The sequence below is a fragment of the Loxodonta africana genome, chromosome X (genome assembly GCF_030014295.1).
Source record: "Loxodonta africana isolate mLoxAfr1 chromosome X, mLoxAfr1.hap2, whole genome shotgun sequence".
NCBI classification, from domain to species: domain Eukaryota; kingdom Metazoa; phylum Chordata; class Mammalia; order Proboscidea; family Elephantidae; genus Loxodonta; species Loxodonta africana.
In genome coordinates, this window is record NC_087369.1 from 21,211,341 (window position 1) to 21,235,631 (window position 24,291).

Below are 24,291 nucleotides of genomic sequence, written 5' to 3' on the forward strand. Positions count from 1 at the left end.
GAATTCAGGGTCAATAGAAAAAGCTCTACAGCAAGAGCAACCGAATTCAGAGAACAGCAATTCAGGCTTCTCACCTCAACTCATACATCTAGAAATGCATATGCAACAAATTATGGTCAAACTCTTCATTTTATAACAGCAATAGCTCACACTCATCTGTGTGAACTTCTGGGAGATTCCTTCCTGGGGGAGGTGGTAAGACTTCTCTGCAATGTCAGCAGAGTTTTACAGACTCAGGCTCCATTTCCCCCACTTTCGGCAGACAAAATATGGCACGCTGTCTTGCCAGCTTCTTCCTAAAATCTCACCCACTATGAATTTTTAACTATTCTGGTAGACTTTCCACTATTTTTACGTACTTAATAGCATGATATCCAGCCGCAGTAGCAAACTAGGCCCAGCCACAAGAGCTACCCCATTCTCAAGAAGCTGAGGTATGAGAAAGCAGCCAAAATGGAAGTGACAATTGCTAGGGTCCAGGTACCACTAGTGGCACCCTCCCCGTGACAGGTACTTCATACACAGTGTCTTAGTAAATTCTCACGACAGTCTGTGAGGTTGGCGTCAGGGCCCTCGCTTTATGGCCAAGGAAACTTAGGTTCAGAGGGGTTGGGTAATATGCCCAAAGACACACAAGCAGTACTGAGAAGATCCATGTGGAACAGCCACATGGACCACGGCCAGGCAGACAGACTGAGGCCAGACCGCTCAGGAAAATGAGAGCCTGGAAAATATAGCCCTGGTGCGGTGCTTAAGAGCTGGGCTCCTAACCAAAAGGTCAGCGGTTCAAATCACCAGTCGCTCCTTAAAAACCCTACGGGGCAGTTCTGCTCTGTCTTATAGGGTCGCTATGAGTCAGAATCGGCTCAATGGCAACAGGTTTGATTTTGGTTTTTACAATAAAGAAAAAGGAAGTTGCTAAAGACGGTCCTTGGAGCAGAGGGGTTACTAAACAAAGCAATGTTATGGGATACAAAAGAAAGGGCTGTGGTGTTAGGAGCTGGGGAGAGGACTTAGGAAGAAAGTGTCTGCAGGTTCTGGGGCTGCTTGGCTTGTGGTAGGGGCAGGGTGGGCCTGGGGGGACCAATTGGTGAAATGATACAGGAATTCTAGATTCAAGTGGCAGGATTAGTGTACAAGCCAGTCGAGGAACCAGGTGTATAGGGAAGATGACCAGTTCATGGTTTGGAAATGCAAGTGGCAGGATTAGTGTGCAAGGCAGTCGAGGAACCAGGTGTATAGGGAAGACGACCAGTTCATGGTTTAGAAATACAATATTAATATCTGTAAGCTGTGTTACAGTTTCCAAACTGCTTTTAAATATATTAATTGATTAAACTGGGAAAAAGTGACGTCACCTTGGGGAGACTCTTTTATTTATTTATTGTGCTGTAAGTGAGAGTTTACAAATCAAGTCAGTCTCTCATACAAAAACTTATACACACCTTACCATGTACTCCTAGCTGCTCTCCCCGTAATGAGACAGTACACTCCTTCTCTCTACCCTGTATTCCCCATGTCCATTCAGCCAGCTTCTGCCCCTCTCTGCCTCCTCACCTTACCTCCAGACAGGAGCTGCTCACAGAGTCTCATGTGTGTACTTGAGTCAAGAAGCTCACTCCTCACCAGTTTCATCTTCTACCTTATAGTCCAGTCCAATCTCTGTCTGAAAAGTTGGCTTTGGGAATGGTTCCTGTCTTGGGCTAACAGAAGGTCTGGAGACCATGACCTCTGGGGTCCTTCTAGTCTCAGTCAGACCATTAAGTCTGGTCTTTTGACGAGAATTTGAGGTCTGCACCCCACTGCTCTCCTGCTCCCTCAGGGGTTCTCTGTTGTGCTCCCTGTCAGGGCAGTCATTGGTTATAGCCGGGCACCATCTAGTTCTTCTGGTCTCAGGCTGATGTAGTCTCTGGTTTATGTGGCCCTTCCTGTCTTTTGGGCTGATATTTACCTTGTATCTTTGGTGTTCTTCATTTTCCTTTCCTCCAATTGGGTTGAGACCAATTAATGCACCTTAGATGGCCACTTGCTAGAGTTTAAGACCCCAGATGCCACTCACCAAAGTGGGATGAAGAACATTTTCTTAATACATTTTTCTATGCCCATTGATCTAGAGGTCCCCTGAAACCATGGTCTTGGGGAAACTCCTGACAGCAGCTTTTCACACCCACTATCTCTCCCTCCTATGTGGATGGTACCCATAGAGAGTCTCCGTTTGACTATGATCTTGATAAAAATCAGATTCTTTTTATCAGACTGGACTTCCAGCTGGGATGTAGGGACAAAATAATCAAGACAAATGTGTTCTCATCATGATATGTATTTATAAGGGAAGTACTGGAATATATGCATTAAGACTACAGAAACAGATGTGTTCAGGTAAGAAGCCATCCATGGTGTTTTCTTTTTCCAAAACCTCATTAAATATTACTGATACAGCTGGTACATCTGTTTTCAACTAAAAAGAGGCTGCCCTCCTCCCCAAAACAAAAACAAAAACCAGGAAAATAGATCCACCCATTGCAAAGAACTGCAGTTATTTAATTCTCTGGTTGCTTTATCATCACAGGGGGAAAGGGCTCCACCCCTTTACGTGTATTACAAAAACCAAACATCGGTGCTAATTACTGAATTATTTGCGTTATGCTTCATTTAACAACTTTCTTATTCTGTTTGGAAACCCAGGTGGTGTAGTGATTAAGAGCTACAGCTGCTAACCAAAAGGCAGGCAGTTCAAATCCACCAGGCACTCCTTGGAAACTCGATGGGGCAGTTCTGCTCTCTCCTATAGGTTGCTATGAGTCGGAAATGGCTCGATGGCAACCGGTTTTTGTTTGTTTGTTTATTCCATTTGTTTGGCTAAAGGTATGGCTAAAAATAGGAACTGCACTGTATATAAGAAAGCGAAGACCCACATGAGGGCGAGGAAGAGGGGGTGAAAAAGAGAAAACCTGAGCACGCCTCATTTGCAGAAAGGAACCATGGAGGCATTTCTCCCCTTTGCTGATCTTCTCCTGCCACATTCCACACCTACAGCGATGAACTGAAATAACTCATGGGGAGAGTATGTCTGTAGGTACAATGATGGCCGAGTTCCGGAGTGACCTGAGAAGCAGGGGGATCATTTGCTATTCAGAAAGGCTCAGCCCTTCTCATGTGGAGGGGGTAAGAGGACAAGCTCTCTCACTCAAGAAACTTGACCTTGGGCAAGTTACTTACCCTCTCTAGTCATCAGTTCTCTGACGTCTTTGGATTAAGGTACTTAAAACACATAATCGTCTAAAACCCTTATGGAGAGTAACCATCCTTGATTATAAAGGTAGGCCCTGGATGGAGATGCGGCAACCCCACGGCCCTACCTTCTCAGTAATGGCCAGAGACAGTGAGCTCCTGGGTCTTCCCCCTACCCTAACCCCATCCTCTCCGCTTTCACTACATCCCCTATTCTGGCAAAGCCTGCGTGCTCACAGGCAGCCATGATGATCTCCAAGTCACACCTGTGCTAAGGGAATTACAGGTTCCTGCCACTCCCCTGGACACAAGAATAAAACCACCTGACACATATTAAAGACTGTTCAGCTTTTCGTCATATTCCACCATCATAACAAACCTGTACTTCAGAGAAAAGGCCACATACTCCAGGAATCATTAAATAATACATCTTTCAACCGCTTACTTGGCGAGCACCATTGCATGAAAGCATAAACATAACACAGTCAAGGCCCAGTTAAATGGTGTCCCTTTACACAGATTTTATAGCTCTCCAGTTTACAGGGCTCTGCCTGTAATGATAATAAAATCATCTGACCCTCTTAGCCCAAACAAGAAAGGAGAAATTCCCTCAGGATGCCACCTGCCTTTGATCTTAACAGCAAACATTCTTGAAGTGTGTTCAGCCTGCGAGGCATGACTTGCTTTTTCAAAGCCCCCGCTTGGACACTGATGACACAAAGCTTTGTACCAGGGCTGCTGTGAAGGGCAGGGCTCCAGCCTAGCAGGCCACCTTTGGGGTTATCCCTTCTAGGGCTGATGTTTTCTGCAAGGCCATGCAAATCTGCGACTGGTCCAAGACAAACAGAACCTGTTCACTTCCCAAGGAGTCCATTCACTTGGATTCACTGGGCTTGGCCTATCATCCAGAAAGATGCTCACTGTGGGCCCATGAAAACCAAGTGCTTCAAGGACTTAAACAAAAGCTTGCCCTCTATAGTCAACACTCCAAAGAGTTTCAGAGTTTACACCACAGAAGAGAACCTTTGTTTACCTTATTGATGAGAGTGACTATATCGCCTTCTTTGATTGTCAATTCATCGTCATTCTGTGCCTCATACGGAAATATTACTTTGCAGTAATCCTTGGCTGTAGGAAGAAAGAAAACACAACCTTTAAAATGCTTTATCTGGTGAGATGGCCCAGCAGAAGCTGTTCTCTAGCACACTAACTTCAGGAAAACGCACACTGAATAGGTAGGATAGTACCACTGTGTAAGAGACGGTCATCCTCAGGAAATGACTTCAGACTGCTCATTTTTGGCTCGTGCATGTTTGTTCTCATTTTTTCCCTCACAAATCGTGATGTCATGAAACGCCACTGACGACTTAATTTCTCTCAGACAGAAAAGCAAAAAGGTTTCCTTGGTCTCGAGAAAACAGACATGTGCCATTTTATATACTGTTTGGGTGTACATATATGCTGATATAATCTACAAAGAGCAAAAACTTCAAACTTTGCCTCTCTGCCTTCTTCCCTACATCACTAAATCAGGAACAAGGTGTTTGTATTACAAAGCAGCCTGGTGCACAAAACAATGAAAAACGACCCCATTAGATTTGCCTTATGAGGCAGATGTTGGTGTGTTTGTATTTGCACTAATCAACAAATACTGATCAGATGTTCTTTACTCATGTGTGTGTTGGGGGGGAACTTGTTTAGGTATGTCCCACGGTCTCCCCAGAGAACCTGCCTATTCACAGATGGAGTTATTTATCAGCAAGTAGATGCATCAGCCCTCTCCAAAGAGGGGCAAATACCAAGGTCACTCAAAATCAATTCAAACAGGTCTGAATTACATGCTTTTGAAAGTCTATCTGATGATGTAAACGTTAAAATCTTCTCTAATTACACGTAAGTACCAGTTGTGAGAACATTTGTGTTAAAATATTATTAAGGTAGTTGAGAAGTTAAGACTTGGATAACTAGGGTTTGATGACTCAAGACAGAAGGTACGAAAAAAATACAAGAGAATTAGTATCTCCTGGGACAGGCATTTATTATTCTGCATCAATGTCAACAATCCTAATGGCTTTGGATGGCTTTAGATATTTCCCAAGGATTGGGCCAGTTCCTGCAGACAGATCATTAATTACCTAGAGCTAAATATGTAAGTATCAATTACATTGTCCCTAGTACAATTTACATCACTGAAATGTGTTTCTTTATTATGGTTAATGTCCCATCAATCAAAGAAAGTGATATACAAAATAAAGCCAGTAAAAAAAAATCCATAGTACAGATACAGTATATTATGGGTTGAGATATGCCGAGAGAGAGAGGGATGGAGAGAGAGGGATTGACTATTCCTGTGTGGATGTTTTGGTTTTCCACGCAATGGCTTGAAGCTATCAGTTACACCTCCTACCCTAGTGTTGGAAACCTTAGGTCTTACATCTTACATACTCTGCCCTGATGGCTTTTGCACATTAACCTGTGCTGAAATCCCACCAATACCAAATGCCTACTAAATATTTCTAAGCCCACCAATATCCTACCTCTCTTTAATTAGTAATAGCAAACCTCCCAAATTCTGAATCAGTCAAATGTTCTAAACGGAGGGAAAAAGTTAAGCATCTTTAAATTGGATAATGACAGCTCCTTACCAATTTTCCTATTGACTGTGCTAGTGAAATATGACTACCCAACCTCAAAACTTACAACACTGAAACAAATACACTATCATTGAAGAACCGCCCTGCAAAGTCCTGGCTTTAAGAATAACTCTTGGGATGGAAACCACGGAGACATTCTGCAAAAAAGATCAGACACCCGTGGCCAACAGAGAATGAAGGAGCAGGTCATGTTTCCATTCCTTTCAGTTAAAAAAAAAAAAGCCCATTAAGTGTGGCAGACACTGTTGGTTGACTATCCAGGACTCACCCCCTTCTGAGATCACAAAATCTACATCTGTTCAGGTGTGATTTTCAGGATAGAGACCCCTTCTACAGCCCCAAGGATGAGTAAAATATGTCTAAGCAAATAATGTTAGTCTCACTCTTGTTGGTCAGTGATTGGTTTAGGGGTGGGCATGTGATCTACTTTCAGCCAATGAGATGTGAAGGGCAATCTGCTGGGAAGGGGGTTAGATTTTGTTCCCTGCTAAAAACAGAGGCCTGAGGAAAACAGTTGCTCCGGCCTTTCTGTGTTTAGCATTGTTGGAAGATGGTATAATGTTTGGTGCTCTCACAGTCATATTTCGACCATGAGAGGACCACCAAGAAAAACTTAGAGAAGTAGAACCTGGGCCCTGACACCGTTGAGCTGTCTGGAGAATTAAGCAACTTCAGAGGGTCTGTCTCTGGACCTCTTGTTATGATTTCATAACACTATTGCTTAACACTACTTTGTGGTCCAGGTATTCATTACTCAAAACAGAAATAAGTCATCCTGATATGAAGAACTCAGTCGAAGGAAGGGGAAACTTCTAGTTACCGTCTCTGAAAAACTTAACCATAGTCTGGAAAAATAAATAAGCAAATAAAAACAGTCTCTATATATCTTTGTCATTCTCTTTCATTCCCAACTCTTCTTCTGCTACCTCAGGACTTAGCATACAGTAGGGAGTCAACACATGACTGTAGAATTGACTTATAACCAACATAGTGAGAAAACGTTAACAAGAACAGTACTATATCATGCCTTTAAAATGCTTCACAGGGCCATTTTGTTTTAGGCTCACAATTTCCCTACAGGACAAGGAAGGCAGGTGCCCTCCTCCCTTTTTTAAAAAACAGCTTCAACGAAATATAATTTATATACTATAAAATTGACTCCCTTTGAGTGTTCAGTTAGATGAATTTTAATAAATTTATACTGTTGTGTGACCATCACCATAAACCAATTTTACAACACTTCCATCATCCCAGCTATGCTGTTCTATGAGTGAGGCACTAGACAGGAATTATCTGGGAAGCACCAGAAAAGGTGAAATTTTAGATAAAAGGAGGTATTTGCATCATGTTTTATCCCTCTTTGCATCCCCAGACCCTGACACAGGGCTCCCACTCCACACTTCTTGATAATCCCCAAGTGACACCTATAATGGGGAGGAATACTGGAGGGGCAGCAAGTTAGGAGAAGGTTCTGGGCCAGGAGTCATATTAAACATATTAAACAGAACAGTTGGGCTCTCTCAAGCATGTGATCTTAGGCAATCACATTGCAGCCCTGGCCCTCAGCAACCTTGTCTGTAAAATGCGGGGCTGGACAAGGAGGGGCATAACGGAAGTTTGGTTAACTTCCAAAATTTCTTTAAAGCAACCAAACGCTTTTTAGCAAATTGTCAAATAAGAAACAAATTTAAATATATTTCAGAACTCCAACAGAAAACAACTAAAAACAAAGCTCCTCTGGTTCAACTGTCCCATCTCCCACCCAGGTCCCCAAAAATATCACAGGGAAATTTGGGGGGCTCCAAGGGACAAACTGGGCTGGACCTAATTGCTGCCAGCTCTACCATTTCATGATTCTAGTTGCAGGCACTCCAAAACCAGGACTCCTGATCAAACATGGCAACCATCAGCCTCACACTTTATTATTATATATTTTAAAATAAGAGTTTATTTTTACTTATAAGGTATTTGGGCTCTAATTCAGCAGCACTGGAAAATAAAAACATTATGTTGGTTTGGATACACCAATGGTTTTAAGACACTCAAAAACAAATGTACATGCAAAAAAAAATCATTAACTCTGAGATTATGATATAGAACAAAGATGTTCCCTATTTCAACTGAAACATTTGTTGAGCCAACCACCATGAGAAAGTTACTTCTCAGGCCCTGTGATACACAAGTAAGGACAACTTCCCCCTCCACGTTCGCATGGAAGGGACAATCTAATGCCTGGAGAAAGGCAAGGGCAGAGTAGTGGCAGGAAAAAAAGACACACATGAATAAGCGTAAAATAACTACAGTACAGTGCTGTTGTGTTTTAGGAGAAGGCAAGGTTACACTTAGGAGAGAGTTCACAAAAGAGGAGACATTTAATATGTCATTAAAGAAGAGTATAATTCCAAATCATTTTCGGATGTGGGAAGATCATACATTTTAAATGAATAGCAGGGAAAGGTGGAGAGGAAGGGAAGGAAACTAATTTTTGGAGGCAAGCATTTTCCATCTACTCATCAATTAGATGGATTTAATTAGTCTGAGATCAAATAGGAATAAATACACAAAAGCACCTGAAGACATAAAGGCATGGTTTACCCAGGGATTGAAATGATTTTGTTTCCATTTTTCTTTAGAAGGATTAAAAAAACAAAAAACTAACAGATTTGCATAATTAGACTGAAATCCCAAATTGGTTCTTAAGCTTTTCTTTCTTTCTTAAAGTCCTTTAAGAATCTGATAAAAAGCTATTTGGAATAGTGCTGCAATGAACATTGGTGTACATGTGTCTGTTCACATTGCTGCTTTCATGTCTCTTGGGTATATACCTAGGAGTGGAATTGCTGGGTCGTATGGTAGCTCTATGTTTAACTTTTTGAGGAACCACCACACTGTTTTCCACAGCGGCTGTACCATTTTGCATTCCCACCAACAACAGACAAGGGTTCCAATTTCTCCACTTCCTTGCTAACATTTGCTATTTTCCATTATTTACTTATTTTTCAAAATCTTAGCCATCCTGGTGGGAGTAAAGTGGTATCTCATTACGGTTTTGATTTGCATCTTTCTAATGGCTAATGCTACCACTCATTTGTCAATTTGTCGTATTGTGGGGGCTTGTGTATGGCTGGAAGCTATGCCACTGGTATTTCAAATACCAGCAGAGTCACCAATGGTGGACAGGTTTCAGCAGAGCTTCCAGACTAAGACAAGTTGGGAAGAAGGACCTGGTGGTCTACTTCTGAAAAACCTAGCCACTCAAAACCTTATACAAGGGGATACTACATGGTTCAAAATCAGGAAAGGTGTGTGTCATGGATTGAATTATGTCACCCCTAAAATGTGTATATCAACTTGGTTAGGCCATGCATGATTCCCAGTATTCTGTGGTTGTCCTCCATTTTGTGATTGTAATTTTATGTTATAGAGGATTATTGTGGGATTGTAACACCACCCTTATCCAGGTCACATCCCTGATCCTGATGTAAAGGGAGTTTCCCTGGGGTGTGCCGTGCACCACCTTTTATCTCTCAAGAGATAAAAAGGAAAGGGAAGCAAGCAGAGAGTTGGGGACCTCACATCACCAAGATAGCAGCACCAAGAACAGAGCACGTCCTTTGGACACGGGGTCCCGGCACCTGAGAAGCTCCTCGACCATGGGAAGATTGAGGACAAAGACCTTCCTCCAGAGCCAACAGTGAGAGGAAGGCTTCCCCTGGAACCGACACCCTTAATTTGGACTTTTAGCCTACTTTTCCTACCCTGGGTGGCGTAGTGGTTAAGTGCTATGGCTGCTAACCAAAGGGTCGGCAGTTCGAATACACCAGGCGCTCCTTGGAAACTCTATGGGGCAGCTCTACTCTGTCCTATAGGGTCTCTGTGAGTCAGAATCGACTCGACGACACCGGGTTTGGTTTCTTTGGTTTTTTTTACTGTGAGGAAATAAACTTCTCTTTGTTAAAGCCATCCACCTGTGGTAATTCTGCTACAGTAGCACTAGGTAACTAAGACAGTATGCACCATGGTTGTATCCTTTTACCACACTCATTCAATCTGTATGCTGAATAAATAATCTGAGAAGCTGGACTCTATGAAGAAGAATGCTGCATCAGGATTGGAGAAAGACTCATTAACAACCTGCAATATGCAGATAACACAACTTTGCTTGCTGAAAGCAAAGAGGACTTGAAGCCCTTACTGATGAAGATCAAAGACTACACCCTTCAGTATGGATTACACTTCAACATAAAGAAAACAAAAATCCTCACAAGTGGAACAATTAGCAACGAAAAGATTGAAGTTGTCAAGGATTTCATTTTGCTTGGTTCCACAATCAATGCCCATGGAAGCAGCAGTCAATAAATTAAAGGATGTATTGCACTGGGCAAATCTGATGTAAAAGACCTCTTCAAAGTATTCAAAAGCAAAGATGTCACTTTGAGGGCTAAGGTATGTCTGACCCAAGCCATGGTATTTTCAATCGCCTCACATACATGCGGAAGCCGGACAATGAATGAGAAAGATCATAGAAGAATTGATGTCTTTGAATTACAGTGTTGTTGAAAAATATTGACTATCCATGGACTGCCAGAAGAACAAACAAATCTGTCTTAGAAGAGGTAAAGTCAGAATGCTCCTTAGAAGCGAGGATGGTGATACTTCATATTACATACTTTGGACGTGTTATCTGGAGGGACCAGTCCCTGCAAAAGGACATCATGCTTGGTAAAGCACAGGGTCAAGTGAAAAAGAGGAAGCCCCTCAATGAGATAGATTGACACAGTGGCTACAACAATGGGCTCAAACATAGCAATGACTGCGAGGATGGCACTGGACCAGGCAGTGTTTTGTTCAGTTGTACACAGTGTCACTGTGAGTTGGAACTGACTCGATGGCACCTAACAACAACTAAGGGCTAATGACGTTGAGCATTTTTTTCATGTGCTTGTTGGCTATTTGAATACCCTCTTTGGTGAAATGACTGTTCAAAGAGAACAGTGACTGCCTCTTCCCAGAGCCCTTCCTCCCCCTGCCACATACCCATGCACACAGACTCAAATGTGTAGAGACAATGTCACGTACAATATCAGCAAATTCAATGTCCTGAAGCCCTCCCAGATCAACAGGCCCTGTACTAATTAATTGCTGGCTTTGAATTTTAAGAAACTTGCTTTATTAAATCCACCAATGCCAGTCATGATTCACCTCCCAAAGAAGACATTATTTCAATCTTACATGAGATTAAAAACAAATTGTTCAAGGAATTGAACTCTCATGCTCACATCACATGACTTCCTTCAGCTGGTTTTATAATCCATTCATATAAAAAACAAACAAACTAGAAACTTAAAAAAAGACCTCCAAAAGAATAATTAAAAAAAAATCTTCAGCTTAAAAACAAATAGCAGAACAAACATGTCAGTAAGTAGCATGCACACACACGCATAAGAACAGCAGTAAAACCAGGACAAATCTATGGGCTCGACTTTATGACACAAAGATCAAAACCCCGTATGTCACAGTCAGACTCTGGTAAGAAGTCTTCCAGGGCTTTCAGCAGGGATGGAAAGTACCAGATCACGCCTAGAACTAGAAGCTTTCTTTTCCTTTGGGACACTAGACAAAAAAATATCGAGCTCAGTGATGTCTATTTTCACCAACATCAGAATTCTAAATTTTCTGATTAAACTGACAAATATCTGAGATACGACTGGTTCACAGTCTCTTATCCAGAACCACTGGAGGCAGGACTTTTCAGATTTTAGAAAGGAAATCTATTGCACATATCCTATAATGGGTAATAGCCCCCAGGTGGGGTCTGGAGGTACACCCAATCATCAAATACTTTAAAATCTCTGCAACACATAAATGACTACTCTCCCTAAGTGGGATGAAAAAGCCTGTAAACACACACAGGTCAGTTCAGGACAAGTTTTGCCACCTAATGAGCGAGAAAACCTTTAAATTTTCAGAGTTCTTAGTATTTGGGAATTGCATATGAGGTTGTGGACTTCTAGCATGTTTTCTGGGGAGAAGGGACTAAGTTAAATATGACTAGGGTCTGGTTCTCAAGGAGCTTATAATCAAGTAAAGGCACGTATACCAACAGCTCTCAACAAGACAACAGTCATGAGAAGCTGAGAGCCATGTGTTCAGCTTCAAGTATCGGTATCTCAAATGGGGAAACTGCTGCCCCAGCCAGACTCATGAGCCTTCTTGGAGGCTTTGTAAGATGTTCTAGGACTTTGACCTAAGAAATGGGAGTAGGGAGAGAGGAAATACTTGCTAAGTTCTCAAGCAACGTTTCCCAACCATTCCTGATGATAAAAATTACGTGGGGCATGTGTTGATTCTCTACCTTCCCAGGCCCCTTCCCTGGGGACCTGAAGCAACAGGTCTGAGGTGGGACCAAGAATACACCTGCTAAATAAGCACCCTGGGTGATTCTCAAGATCGGGGAAGCGTAAGAAAACACCCGTCTAGGTCAGTGGTTCTCACCCTTGAGCCTGCAGAAGCAGCAGCATCCAGAGCATCTCTAACAGGTTCCCTGGTGATGCTGATGCCTGCCACTGGTCCAGGACCACACTATGAGAATTGCTGGCCTAGGGAATATCCAAACCTGTTGCCATCGAGTCGATTCAGACTCATAGTGACCCTATAGGACAGAGGAGAACTGCTCTACAGGGTTTCCAAGGAGGGGCTGTTGGATTCGAACTGCTGACCTTTCGGTTTGTAGCCCAGCTCTTAATCGCTGCGCCACCAGGGCTCTGGTATAGGGAATGGTATTAGTTAAAGTTTAATGCTAGGAAGGAGCAAGACAACTGTGGGAACCTGGAAAGGGAAACTGGGTGGTAGTGGTGTTGGGGTAGGTATGCTATGGGATCCATTTAGACTAGAAATTGAGTTCTGGGTCAGATTCTGAGTATGGGGGACTAGCAGTGAGGGATGAAATACATACAAGGCTCGTCATTTATTCAAGAACTATGAACTGAGTATCTGCTGCGTGCCAGGCAGCAGGGATCAGCAGTGCCATCACAGAGCTTACTACAGTCGACACCAGTGGTTCCCAGCTGGGGTAATTTTGGTTGTCACAACTGGAGGGGGTGGTGCTACATGCATTCAGTGGGCAGAGGCTAGGAACGCTGCTAAACTTCCCACAACAGACACAGGACAGTCCCCACAACACAGAATTATCTGGCCCCAGATGTCAACAATGCCAAGGTGGAGAAGCCCTCCTACACTTCCATTCAGGCAAGGAAACGAAACACAACGGATACGTCGCTGTTCGTCCACTCCAATCCAATGCCTTCCTTTAGTAAGAAGCTGGCTTTAATCCCAAATCCCAACAACTGCCTTTGGTCTTGGTTGCTGCTGTGAATTTGACTTTCAAATTATTTCACAAGTATTAATTATGACACCATTTACTTTCTCACTTTATAAATAGAAATGTTTTTTAAAAAGAAGAAATCAAAACCTGACAAGCCAAGCCTTTCCACTCCCCACTGTGGCTCAGAGGCCGGGATGCTGCTGTTCTCAAAGGCACAGTCTTCTGCTCAGATGAGAAGCTCTGAGAGTCTCTGGAAGAAAGGAAACCTACCAGGACAACAAAAGAGTTAACTTTCTCCTCCAAGGGGACTGTATTTGAAATCCAGTTCTTAAGCAACATGGGCGGCTGGGCACCCTCTGGGGAAGGCCTGCACTCTGAATCCAGACAGCAAGGTCTGTGTCATGGGCATCTGACAAAAGGTGCTTGACAAAAGGGACCCCAGGGACATCAAGCATGAGGCCTCAGGACACATCAGGTGTGGAAAACACTGAAGAGGTGGGTAGAAAACCTGTAACAAATTGGATGTGCCCCAAATCCCAGGCCCTAGAATGCAAGAGCTTTGGGGAGGATAAATGAGCAAAAACACCCCACCTGCAAAAAATGATAAGAGAGTTCCCAGGTGTATATTATGGGGCTAAGGAAAACCAACAAGAGGAAGTTGACTGGTTTTTTTTCTTATTTAAACATGTGGTGGGAAAGTAAAGATTAATACAGACTGAGGAGGTAGGAAGGTGCCCAGCTCTCCATCAGCCTGAGATGACAGACCCAGTGAGCACAGTGAACAGGAAACGGGATTTCTCCCGAGCTGCAGCTGTAAGGTGTCATAATAACCCCTTTCTTTGAGTGGCTACTGCTTTCTTACTCACTGAGGTCTGTCTTCAAATTGTAGACTGCTGGACACTTTGCTTTTTAAAAATTTTATCAGTAAGAATGAGACATCCTACTCTTGAATGAAGGAACTAAGTCACTTTGACCTAGAAAAGCAGCCCCGATTTCCAGCCAAAGCGCGGAGGCCAAGTGTAGTGCAAGATTTCTGGATACAACGTGGTATATATACCTTAACTTGGTAGTTTCCAAAGAAACAGGATCTGGGGCCACTTGGCAGTCGAGACCTAAGGTTCACCCCTTGATACGCAGCCCTGCGTTGCTTTGAGCCTATCAAAACACTGCTTGATTGAAATGTCACCGAATTCCTACTTTCCTCAAGACTCAGGACCAGTCTTCTGTTCGGTGAGACACCCCACGAGTTGTCTGGCATGCAGTCTCCTTTGCTGCAAGGAGCCAGCAAACCTGACTTTGTCAGACTACACGTTTGTCCCTGGTGGTCTTAGGCTGACTGGGCAAGGACAGTGGTGAGAAAGAATAAAGGGTCTGTCCAGCCCCAAGTGAATGTTGGCAACCACTGCTAACCACTTGGAAACCTGAAAGAGGCTCAAGTCTTACATGAACAGATGTGTCCTTTTCCTCCTGTCAACTGTAAGCATGGGAAAGGGGCTCCACAGCCAATGTGTGCTTTTAAAAGACTTTGTCCAATATGCAGCTGCTGTTGTCAGCTGCTGACGAGTCAGCCCCCGGGCTCATGGCAACCCCGTGCACAATGGCACAAAATGTTGTCCGGTTCTATGTCATCCCCATGAAACATTGTGGATCAGACTGTTGTAATCCATAGGGTTTTCACTGGCTGATTGTCAAGGAAGATCGCTAGACCTTTCTCCCCAGTCTGTCTTAGTCTGGGAGCTCCACTGAAACCTGTTCAGCATCACAGCAACATGGAAGCCTCCGCTGACAGGGACATGGCTGTGCATGAGGTGTGTTGGCTGAGAATTGAGCCCAGGTCTCCCTCATGGGAGGCAAAAATTCTACCACTGAACCACCACTTCTACCCTCTGCAATATAAAAAAAAATATAGAGCCCAATAAATCATAAATCATTTACAATTATCTACTTATTCAACCACCATTTATTATGTGTCCATGGTACTTTTCTAGACTGTACTGGCGGGGATGTAGAGAAGATGAAGCCTCCCCCATATAAGGGAAAAGTGATCTAACTATAACAACAAAGCACCATGTGTCACTATTATAGAGGACAATCCTCAAGAAGCAAGTCAATGGACAAACTGATCACACAGGTGGTCCCCGGGCCCATTATGCAGTGAGGTGAGGTGAGGCACGGAAAGCTTAGCCTTACGCCACAGTCACAATGCATTCGGAAGCCTGGTATGCCCTCGTACAAATTCCGTCAAGGATGTTTTTTTCCCCCAATCCACCTGCTTAACTTCTGAATCTATAAGTCTAAACTATTTGTTCAGAAAGATGTTAAACAGCCTTTTCTTCGGGCTAGTTTTCTATCCTGCCGAGGCCACAAATCTGCATCAATTGCAATAAAAAGAGGGAAACTCCAGATGTGGTGAGCTGGAGGAACCTCAGGGCACTTCATTATGAATCTTTAGACAATTTTCCTCTTGTTATGAAAATTATAGCAATCTGTTCCCTGGTGTGTGTTTCAGATGAATTTCAGTATCATAACGGCTTTCTTTTTTTGGGGGGTGGATAATGTTGTTTAAATAAATCCTGATCAGTTGCATTTCACTTTCACTCAGAAAATACTAACTCACTTCCACACATTTTGATTAGCCAGAACTCTTTATCCTGCCGTGAGCTTGCATTTGAGCATGCTAAGGAGACAGCTGAGCAGGGAGGAGCTTCCCTCCTCTGTATTGCTGGGCCGACTTTGTCCCAGGTTGTCTTCCAACGAGAAGGAAGAAGGAAGGCAGCTGCTCTAGCTGGTCAGCACTGTTTCCTTCCACCTGAACCCAGTGTTGTGTCAAAATCCCGAAGCAGCAACATGTTCCAGATGGAAGGGGCTTCTTAGTGGACTGTGGTGTTTTATGGAAATCATGGAAGAGCAATGACTCCAGACTTTGCTCTTTATAGAAAGAGTAAGTAAGGTAGGATTAAACTCAGAAATTCTTGCCCTCGGGTCCATGAAGTATGTGTATTAATAAACACTCTTCCAGGCATTTCTGACAATTATTATATACAGTGATAACTCTCCTTTGGGGCCTGCTACCCATTTACATGCGTATTTACATCCAAACCCAATGACATCTATACTCAATGACGTCTACAGTCAATGACGTCTATACCCAATGACACTGCCTCCTGTTCCTACCTAATTGTATCCATCTTCCCTTTGCCTCTCCCATCCAGCTGCTCAATTCTTTGAGTACAGAAACCTTTCATTCTGAATGTTAAAGCTTTTAGAATTAAATTAGAGGATGAAGCTACTGGGAGAAATCTCAGGGGTTATCTCCAGTACAACCCTCTGACTTCACAGGCAATGAGGAAGAAAGTCAGAGAAACGAAACTATTTGCCCAAGGTTACATGGCTAGCTAATAACAAAACTTGTTCTAGAACCCATGCTTCTGATCTCAGGCCAAAACATACTACCCAGCTTTTGTAAAACCACACTCCCCATTAGCCCTGCGCCCAACTATGATGCTTATAGAGAGTCAGGTGCATAGATGTAATTAATGGATACATATAGGGCTGAACAAGGTTGGGGTTAGAGCCAGAATTATCCCACATGCTTAAGGGAGCTGAGCATTTGGAAACATGTTAATTTCCAGGCCCAGGGAATCCACATTAGATCCCAGAATTACTCTAAATCTACACTGCCCAATATGGTAGCTACTTGGCACCCATGGTTCCTGAGCGCTTGAAATGGGGCTAATCCAAAATGAGACGTGTTATTAAAAGAAAGAAAGAAAAATATCTCATTTAATTAAAAAACCAATTGCCTTCGAGTTGATTCTGATCCACAGTGACTCTATAGGACAGAGCATAACCGCTCCACAGGGTTTTCAAGGAGCGGCTCGTAGATTCAAACTGCCAACCTTTTAGTTTGCAGCCAAACTCTTAACCACTGTGTCAACATTTAATAGTTGTTTTATATTGATCACATGTTGAAATGATAATATTTTGGATATCGTTATTGTGTTAAGTCGATTCCGACTCATAGTGACCCTATAGGACAGAGAAGGACTACCCCATAGGGTTTCCAAAGAGTGGCTGGTAGATTCAAACTGCTGACCTTTTGGTTAGCGGCCAAGCTCTTAACCACTGTAACACCAGGGCTCCTTATTTTAGATATACTGAGTTAAATAAGATATATTATTAAAAGTACTCTCACCTGTTTTTCCTTTTTAATTTGGCTTAATAGAACATTTTAAATTACATACATGCCTGGCATAATATTTCTCTTGGAGAGGGTTGTTTTAAAACGCAGCTAACCCTCCTACCCTACCCACCACCCAATCCTTGCAAAAAGACTCGAGTTTCCTGCCGGCAGGACATGCTCTTATCCTAAAGTCAGTCCCTGAGCCCGAAGGATTGGTTACTTATCCCTCCCCTGCTGCCTGTCCTGTTCTGTGCCGCGTGCTAGAAGCCACACTCAGGCCCCGTCCTGCTCAGCTCCCCCCAACAGCAACTCACAATGACCCAAGTGCCTATTTACCCTGGATAGAGTTGACCAGCCTACAGAGAATTTCTATTTCACTTCTATTGAAACTCCCATACATAACAAAAATTTTCTTCGCTTCTCAGACAATTTTTCCTGAAAATCAAGAATCAAGTTGATAAAGGCCAATGGTTGCACACATGTCACAAAGGCAGCATGTCTTAGGGACCACATTCTAATTATCTTTGAGGGTTGATATGCTTTCTCCTTTTCCTGTCTACTCCCCACTCCAGCAGTCCATGCAACTTCTTAACAACGTTGATCATTTATAAAGTTGTTAACAACCACAACTACAGAATGAGCATTTGAATGGAAGAAGGCAAAGAAATGCTACTGTCCAATGAGAGAAATGTTTTCAGAAGCGGTTTAACTTTTAATTCTTAAAAACAAGCACACACATACATTTTTAGGACTCTTCAAGAATCTTGAAGATTCTGGTGCCTAAATGTAGGTTTAGCATGATAACCATATGATCCACATGAAAACGCAGGTCTGGTTTCTCCTTAAGAACACTTGTAAGTTCAGAACAATGGTTCTCAAAGTCTGATTCTGAGACCAGCAGCAGCACCAGGGAACTTGTTAGAAAAGCAAATTTTCAGGTTCCCCTCCAGACCTACTGACTCAGAAGCTCTAGATATGGGGCCCAGAAATCTGTATTTTTTAAACAAGCCCTCCAAGTGATCCTGATACACACTCAAGCTTTAGAACCACGAGACTAGAGCATTAGATTAGTGGGATTCCTGCCTATTATTCTGAGTCTGTGCAGTATGGTGAATTACTTAGTATGGCCTTTCTTGCCACAGTCTTGTAACTTCCACCCAGGTGACTGGGCAAGGCTGTGCAAAAAAGATAATTGAGGCCCACCAAGGGGACTGGTCGGTTTTGCCTTGAAAGAGAGCCAGTTCCACAACAGAAAGGAGAGTCCACCACCACCACGGAAGGAGAGACCAGAAGGAGGCGGCAGAGTGGGCTTCCCAGCCCACAGAGCGAGAAAGCTGAGTGTCTTTGGGCAGAGCCTGAGGGCCAGGGAGAAGCCTATGTCTGACCCACGAATTTGTGGCTTGCCAGCCTCCACAACCACATGAGCCGTTTCCTTTATCCAGTTCGTGAGTTCTGTGAGACATCGCATCGAATTAGGGAACCCAAAGACAGGAGGGAGAGCGCTGCAGGGAGGGAGGGAGTAGCTGATGTTAGAGATGATGGAGCAGTACAGCAGCTTGGAAAAGTTGGATATATGGGACATCTTTAACCTCTGCCTCATAGGAACCAGCTTTGTGCTGATCCTTACAAAATAAATGATTCGTTTAGTCTGAATGTACCATTAACAGATGGAATGCACACAGACCTCATCGTAACCTTAACCATTAAGACAGAGCTCCAGCCTCTGCATTGACCATCCATGAATTTATCTAAGCCACCTGAACCACCATTTTTAGCCTGGCAAGTCACATAAAGTCATTTTTATATGCCTGCGGCAGAACTCCCTCTCGTCTGCTTTTAAAACTACCTATTTTGCGGTACAAAAGGAGCTTCTGGTGTATTATTCCACGGTTAATTGAACAAGTCTATCCTTGCCCTTATACTGACCATAATTCTACATGTATTAGATATCTTTCCTTGTTCTCTGGCTTTCCAAGCTAGACTGGCAGTCTGTCCACATTATCCTCATATGGAAATCTGAAGCTGAAGAAAATAAAATAAAACTGCTAAAAGAAACTTGAAGTATTTGTTCTAGGAACAGACGTCCTGAAGTATATGCAGAGTGACCCAGTCATTGGAAGAATGATTAAAGCAATTGTAGGGCTGCCAGATTCAGCAAATACAAATACAGGGCACCCAGTTAAATTTGAATTTCAGATAAACAACAAATTATTACATGGGTCATACTTATACCAAAAAATTATTCATTGTTTTTCTGAAACGAAAATTTAACTGGGTATCCTGTATTTTCTCTGGCAACTGTAGAACTGGGAAAACTAAACTTTGAGAAGGTTTTAGGGAGGCAACTGGCCTCAAATATTTAAAAGGCTGTTATGAGAAAAATGGGCCAATATTAACCCAGAGAACAGAATCCATGGGTAAAAATTACAGGAAGAGGATATTTGGCTCAATTAAAAAACCCACTGCCATCAAGTCAATTCTGATTCATAGTGACCCTACAGGACAGAGTAGAACCGCCCCACAGGGTTTCCAAGGAGAGGCTGGTGGATTAGAACTGCCAACCTTTTGGTTAGCAACTGTAGCTCCTAGCCACTGTGCCACCAGGACCTCAATAGAAGAAAGAAATTTATAAAAAGTTTGAGTCATCCCAAGAGTTGCCTTGGTAATCTCACGGGCAAGGACTTCCTTATCTCTGGAGACAGTGACGCAGACATGTGTTGAGGATGCTTGGGGAAGTTGAGTCAGTAGGGTTGGCTGAGTGGTTAGGCTAAAAGATGTACAAGGCCTCTCTGACCTGAAGGCCTATAAAGTCTAAATTGCTTTAGCTACCACTCTAGAATTCTGCTGCCCCTTGAACTATGCAAAGTAGTCTATATGGATAAACTAGCTCTATACACGGGTTGATCCACAATGAACAACCATGGAAGCAGCAGTTAAGAAATGAAACAACACATTGCATTGGGCAAATCTGCTGCAAAAGACCTTGTTTAAGTGTTAAAAAGCAAAGATGTCACCTTGAGGACTAAGGTGCACCTGACCAAGGCCATGGTATTTTCAGTGGCCTTGTATGCATGTGAAAGCTGGACAATGAATAAGGAAGACTGAAGAAGAATTGATGCATTTAAATTATGATGTTGGTGAAGAATACTGAATATACCACGGGCTGCCAGACAAATGAACAATTCTGTCTTGGAAGAAGTAGAGCCAGAATGCTCCTTAAAAGCAAGGGTAGCAAAATTATGTCTTATATACTTAGGACATGTTATCAGGAGGGATCAGTCCCTGGAGAAGGACATCACACTTGGTAAAGCAGAAGGTCAGCGAAAAAGAGGAAGATCCTCCATGGGATAGACTGACACAGTGGCTGCAACAATGGGCTCAAGTATAACAACAATTGTGAATATGGTGCAGGACTGAGCAGTGTTTCGTTCTGTTGTACACAGGGTGTTATGAGTCAGAACTGACTCAATGGCACCTAACAACAACAACATACATGGCAGGAAAGAACCATGTTCCACAAAGGAAAAAAAAGGTTGAGGGGGCTCTGAATCTAACTTGTGCTGGTCTTACTGGTAGGGTTCTAACTAAAAACTTTTCTGTGTGCTTTTATGTGTTTGAAAAAGCTAGTGGTTAAGAGCTCGGCTGCTAACCGAAAAGTCAGCAGTTTGAATCCATCAGTCACTCCTTGGAAACCCTATGGGGCAGTTCTACTCTGTCCTATAGGGTCACTATGAGTTGGAATAGACTCAACGGCAACAGGTTTGGTTTTGGTTTATCAAGATTATGGATGGATTTGTCCAAAAGCATCTCAATGATTAGAAAACCCTTAATTGCTTTCGAATGTAAAATGGATATAAAGAAGGAAACTTACTCTTTGCCCTGCTGTCCATTTCTGTTTTTGACGACTCTTGAGTTGCTGTAGTTGGAGGTAACTTCTTCCCAATAGTCTGGGGGGAAAAAAGATGATGTTACTTATGAAGATGATTCTCTCCATTAAGCCAAGGACTAAAACCAAGATCATAAAGACGAGATGCTCAAGACAGGCTGTGAAAACCAGCCACTTGAGTTTTTTCACTGCTCTGCGTATTGGCTGACAATCTTTAATAGGTCTGAACCTCAATGACAAACAAGTGGGAAAACTTAGTTAAAAAGAGCTTTATCCTTGTTAGCACGCAGTACCTTTTCTTCCTTGATGTTTTTATTAAAAGGTTCACTATTTTTAGCTGAGAAAATAGGCACACTTCCCTCATTTTATGAGAAGCTGTGGGTTGACTAACTTAAGTAGGTACAGTGTAGCTGGGTCTCAGAAGTAGATGCAGAGTGGAAGGATGGTCATAGAGGGAAGAAATAAAAAGACAGAAGGATGGAAGGCCAGAAGGACAGACGGACAAAAGGGCAGGTAGAAAGATAGGCAGAAGCCAGGGTGTCCAGGGCAACTGTGCCTTATTGAGCCATTCTCTAGCCATCTAAGATTCAGTCCAATTCACAGCTTCTAAGTAACTGTACTCATGGCCTCTTGGCCAGGTCCATCCGCCCCAAAGGTAAAAACAAACAGGACTGGCAGTTCCCTTTCTACCAGTCTTTTAACACTCCACGGCTTTGGAAAAGTCCAACTCCTCAGACCCTAGGCTTCTCTTTACTGGTTAAAAAAGAGAAAGAGTATGAGTTTGTTTTGAGTTGATTTTCTTTCCTCCATTTGAAGCTAATCCCAGCATCATCCACTATTTAGGAGCCATCCTAGAGACGTTCCTGAAAACACAGCCAACTCAGCAGCTCAAAATACAATGATGGTTCCAAAGGTGAGATCTGTTCCCACTTCTCTCCTTTGCCACCACATCTGTGTAATCATAATTAAAGTCTGAGGAAAATGTCTACTGATACCAGGGGCGCAGCTGTCAAAACCATACGTAGCTGGGTCAGTTGGCCTGCCCAACAATGAGAGGTTTCCCCAGTGAGAAATCTAGCCCCTGGGAAAATCAAACGTATCTGCCTTGAACACATGAAGAAGGATGAAGCATAGAATTCAAGCACTGGCATGGCGGAACTGGTCCACAGATAAGACTGATTCACTACTGTTTTTCATTTGAAAAAGTTCCTCACGCTTCAAATGTAGAAACTAACATTAAATATGAATAAATCACAGAAAGAGGATAAGATAAATCAAATCCTCAGCCCTTCATGAATTTTTAAAGACATTCGTGACAGAAAGCCTTTACGTTTTACACGGCGACATTTTTATTTAGCGCCAGAGGGCTTTCTATATTGGATAAAAAATGAAACTCAAAGTAACATTCCATCCCCCCCATCGCTGCTAAGGACTCAAACTAATAACATTTTATGATTCCAAGGAGACATCAGGGAGGAAAAAAACTTGATGTTATTCTGCCATAAGGTCAAATTTGATGAAAAGCTGTTCTTAGGACTATCTTGAAAAATCAGGTATTGACACTAAAAATAGAAGTGCTCAAAGTATCACTCACATTCCTTTTTCTACTTCTACCAGTATCCCCAACCATCCCTGCCAATCTCTTTGTTCTTCCCTTTTGGGGACCAGAAGAAAGCATCACCATTGTTAACACAGAGCCCTGGTGGCGTAGTGGTTAAGAGCTACAGCTGCTAATCAAAAGGTCAGCAGTTCACAACCACCAGCCGCTCCTTGAAACCCTATGGGGCAGTTCTACTCTGTCCTGTAGGATTGCTATGAGTTGGAATTGACTCAATGGCAATGAGTGCTTTTTTTTTTTTAATTGCTAACATACTAGGAAGAAGAAAACAAAAACCTCATGTACTTCGGTGATGACTGACAGTGGGTAAGAGTCACCAGGAAATGCAATAGGGTTTTAATGGGTATCCCCAAGCCGAAGTCTGTCTGCTTTCCTGAAGGAAATTAGCCAACGATTTGAGCCTTACACCCTGCCCTCCTTTAGAGAAACCTCTGCAGGTCGTGTATTCTTACAATTGCCCCTTATATGGTAACAAAGTGCTGCTTGTCATCTCCGTTGTCCCAGCTACTAATCCATTCAAGCTAAGGGACAGCAAGAAAAACCACCTCTGTAAAGGGAAATGAAGTCCTGATACATAGTACAACATGGCTGAACCTTGAAAACATGATGCTGAGTGAAATCAGTCAGTCATAAAAGGACAAATACCGTATGATCCCACTTACAGGAAATATCTAGAATAGGCAAACGTACGTATAGAGACCAAAGTTCATTAGTGGTTGTTGGGGGTTAGGGGGCAGGAGGGAGATGGAAAGGGGGAGTCACTGCTCAGGAGGCACTCAATTTCTATTAAGGGTGGTGGGATAATCTGGAAATGGATAGTGGTGATGGCTGTACAGCGTGATGAATGTAATTAATGTCACTGAATCATACACTTAAAAAACTGAAATGGCAAATGTTTTATTATATTCATTTTTACCACAATTAAAAAAAAAGGAAGGCCACCTGTTAAATACACTCACTTCTATTCAGGAAGACATGAGAAAGCAAAGCTTAAACCTTTTTTTTTCTCACTATTTCAGAAAACACACCATACTGGCTTCTATGTGGATCCTAGCAACAGGGGTGGTGGTGGAGCTGGTACCACACCCATCTTCCAGGAGTGCTGGGACCCTAATTCCTTCCTTCTTTTTCAGTGGGCCACGATGAAAAGAATAGAAGTCAAAAACATCATGCTAAAGGAAAGAAGCCAGACACAAAAGGTTACACACTGCATGATTCCATTTATATGAACTGTCCAGAATAGTGAAATCCATAGATGAAGAGAGCAGACTGGTAGCTGCCAGGGGCTGGGGGCGAGGGGGTAAGGGGAAGTAACTGCTTAATGGGTGTGGGGCTTCCTCTTGGGGTTATGAAATCAGATAGTTTTGAAACTAGACAAAGGTGGTGGTGCACATC

General features: G+C 42.9%; 1 protein-coding gene across 7 annotated transcripts in view; it reads right to left on the minus strand.

The window, feature by feature from the left end:
• SH3KBP1 (SH3 domain containing kinase binding protein 1) overlaps positions 1 to 24,291 on the minus strand; it is a 383,658-nt gene that overhangs the window by 101,905 nt on the left and 257,462 nt on the right. For all 7 annotated transcript variants that reach the window (XM_064278074.1, XM_064278072.1, XM_064278078.1 and 4 more), the window contains 2 exons: positions 21,264 to 21,339; positions 4,265 to 4,359 (listed from right to left, as the gene is read on the minus strand). In XM_064278074.1, the coding sequence (XP_064134144.1) occupies positions 4,265 to 4,359; positions 21,264 to 21,339 (171 nt within the window). The remainder of the gene's footprint in view (positions 1 to 4,264; positions 4,360 to 21,263; positions 21,340 to 24,291) is intronic.